This window comes from Perkinsus marinus, assembly GCF_000006405.1.
Source record: "Perkinsus marinus ATCC 50983 genomic scaffold scf_1104296944604, whole genome shotgun sequence".
Classification (NCBI taxonomy): Eukaryota; Perkinsozoa; order Perkinsida; family Perkinsidae; genus Perkinsus; species Perkinsus marinus.
The window spans coordinates 1-1800 of NW_003211359.1; the positions used below are offsets into that span (position 1 = coordinate 1).

Sequence of the window (1800 nt, forward strand, 5' to 3'; positions counted from 1 at the left end):
TAGGGTAGGTGCAAGATAGGATAGGTCTCGTATCAAGTACACGAAATAAGGAAATAACTTTGTGCCACAGCTAACGAACAAAATAGCTATTCTACTACTAAGAACAGCAAGATTTCAAGATCTCAAGAGATCAATAGGCACAGACAACACTCCGGGGCCACAGACTACACATCAATGCGCTTCAAATTGCCAATATACTCAAAGAAAGGCTGGGAGCGTAAAGGATCACTGGAGATAGCAGCCACTTGACCACGAATCGAAATGACTTTATAGACAGTAGCATTCCAGTAGGGATCCAGCTTGTTACGGTTATAGTTATACCTTAACACAGAATCGCCAATCTTAAGAGTATCAAAATTACTACGAAGCACAGACTCGTCAGCTAATACTTTTCTAGAACGGAGTGTAGCATCTAAGTTTTCAGCATCAACTGTAACCCACTGAGAGTCTTCAGTCAGCCTTCTGGAATATATCATAACCATCTCTTCCAGCTCATCATTCGAAGGTAATTTGAGCGGAACATTCTTATCCAGAAAGGCAGAAGCAGACTGAGATAGAGAGCTTTGAGCATTCATGCTAGGAGGTAATCCTCGACCGTGCACATAGTGCAAAGAACTTGGATAGAGAGTCGATGATAGGCTAGGACGAGTCACACTATTACAGAGAAAGATGACACGACCCATCAGATTATACCAACTAGCTTCTTGATAGTCACCGTCAGTCAATAGAGCTCTCAAAAAGAAATTAATCAGCTTATGCTTAGCCTCGGACCAACCATTCCACCGTGAGGAGTGAGAAGGCACTGTTGCCCACCTAACTCCCATACTCAACGACCATGAAGACACCGGAGCCGAACGGAATCGAGAATCCGCATCGGACACAATAGCCTTAGGGTACTGATGGTCTAGGCAAACAGCATCAAGACTTGCCGCAACTGCTACTGCAGGGGCATAATCATGTACCACTGCATGGCAGAGGTAACCAGTGTAGGAATCGACAAAAATAAGACACATTGCCGACTCTACCTTAGGGTCATATGAAATTCTATCTCGTTGCACATATGGGCCTATAAGGTCCACAGCCAACACTTCCCACGGTCTCTCATTTCTAACTAAGGATCTGCCCAATCGATGGCTCAGAGTGCGGTAGCCTCGTTGCACACGACAGACCTCACAATCTCGTTGATGACGGACAAAGTTCTTGAGAGAACCGCAATCGAAATCACTACAAGTAGACTTGAACAATTTATGGCTTCCGAGATGACCGTAAAAAAGATGTAAAGCCTTAACGACATCTAACTGCCGACTGTATGGAACAACCAAACCGTCAGTCACAGCATTAATAACATATTTCGGAGAGCCATCTTTCGGAATAACAACAGCATATTTACGAAGTAATCTCGGCTCTGGATGGCCGTACTTATCAGAATCTAATAGTTTACCGAGAGAAGAATCCTGATATTGCATAGAAATAATAGCCTCTCGTAAACTGATAGGGGTCTCATTATCGGAGAGCTCAATCGTACAGAAATCTACCACTTCCCTTACTTGATCACTTCCAATAGTGTCCACATGCTCTGTGTCCACGTCATACGGTAAGCCTTCCCGGCGGCGAGAAACTTCTACCGCAAGTTTCAGGCCAGCATCTTCGTGAGGGAGGGTAGTCAAAGGTGTACCACGAGAGAAGGCGTCGGCTGGATTATGACGTCCACTCAAATGGTATATAGTGCCATTTAACAAAGCCAATTCCTTAGCAATACCAAGGAGAACCTTCGACTCCCACTGTGGTATATCAAGTGAT

General features: G+C 44.5%; 1 protein-coding gene across 1 annotated transcript; it reads right to left on the reverse strand.

The window, feature by feature from the left end:
• Positions 1–164: 164 nt before the first annotated feature.
• Pmar_PMAR022559 (hypothetical protein) lies at positions 165–321 on the reverse strand (the record flags this gene model as incomplete). The annotated part of the gene is made up of 1 exon (XM_002780071.1): positions 165–321. A coding segment is annotated over one exon (157 nt), but the record flags the coding sequence as incomplete, so codon positions are not given.
• Positions 322–1800: the final 1479 nt, after the last annotated feature.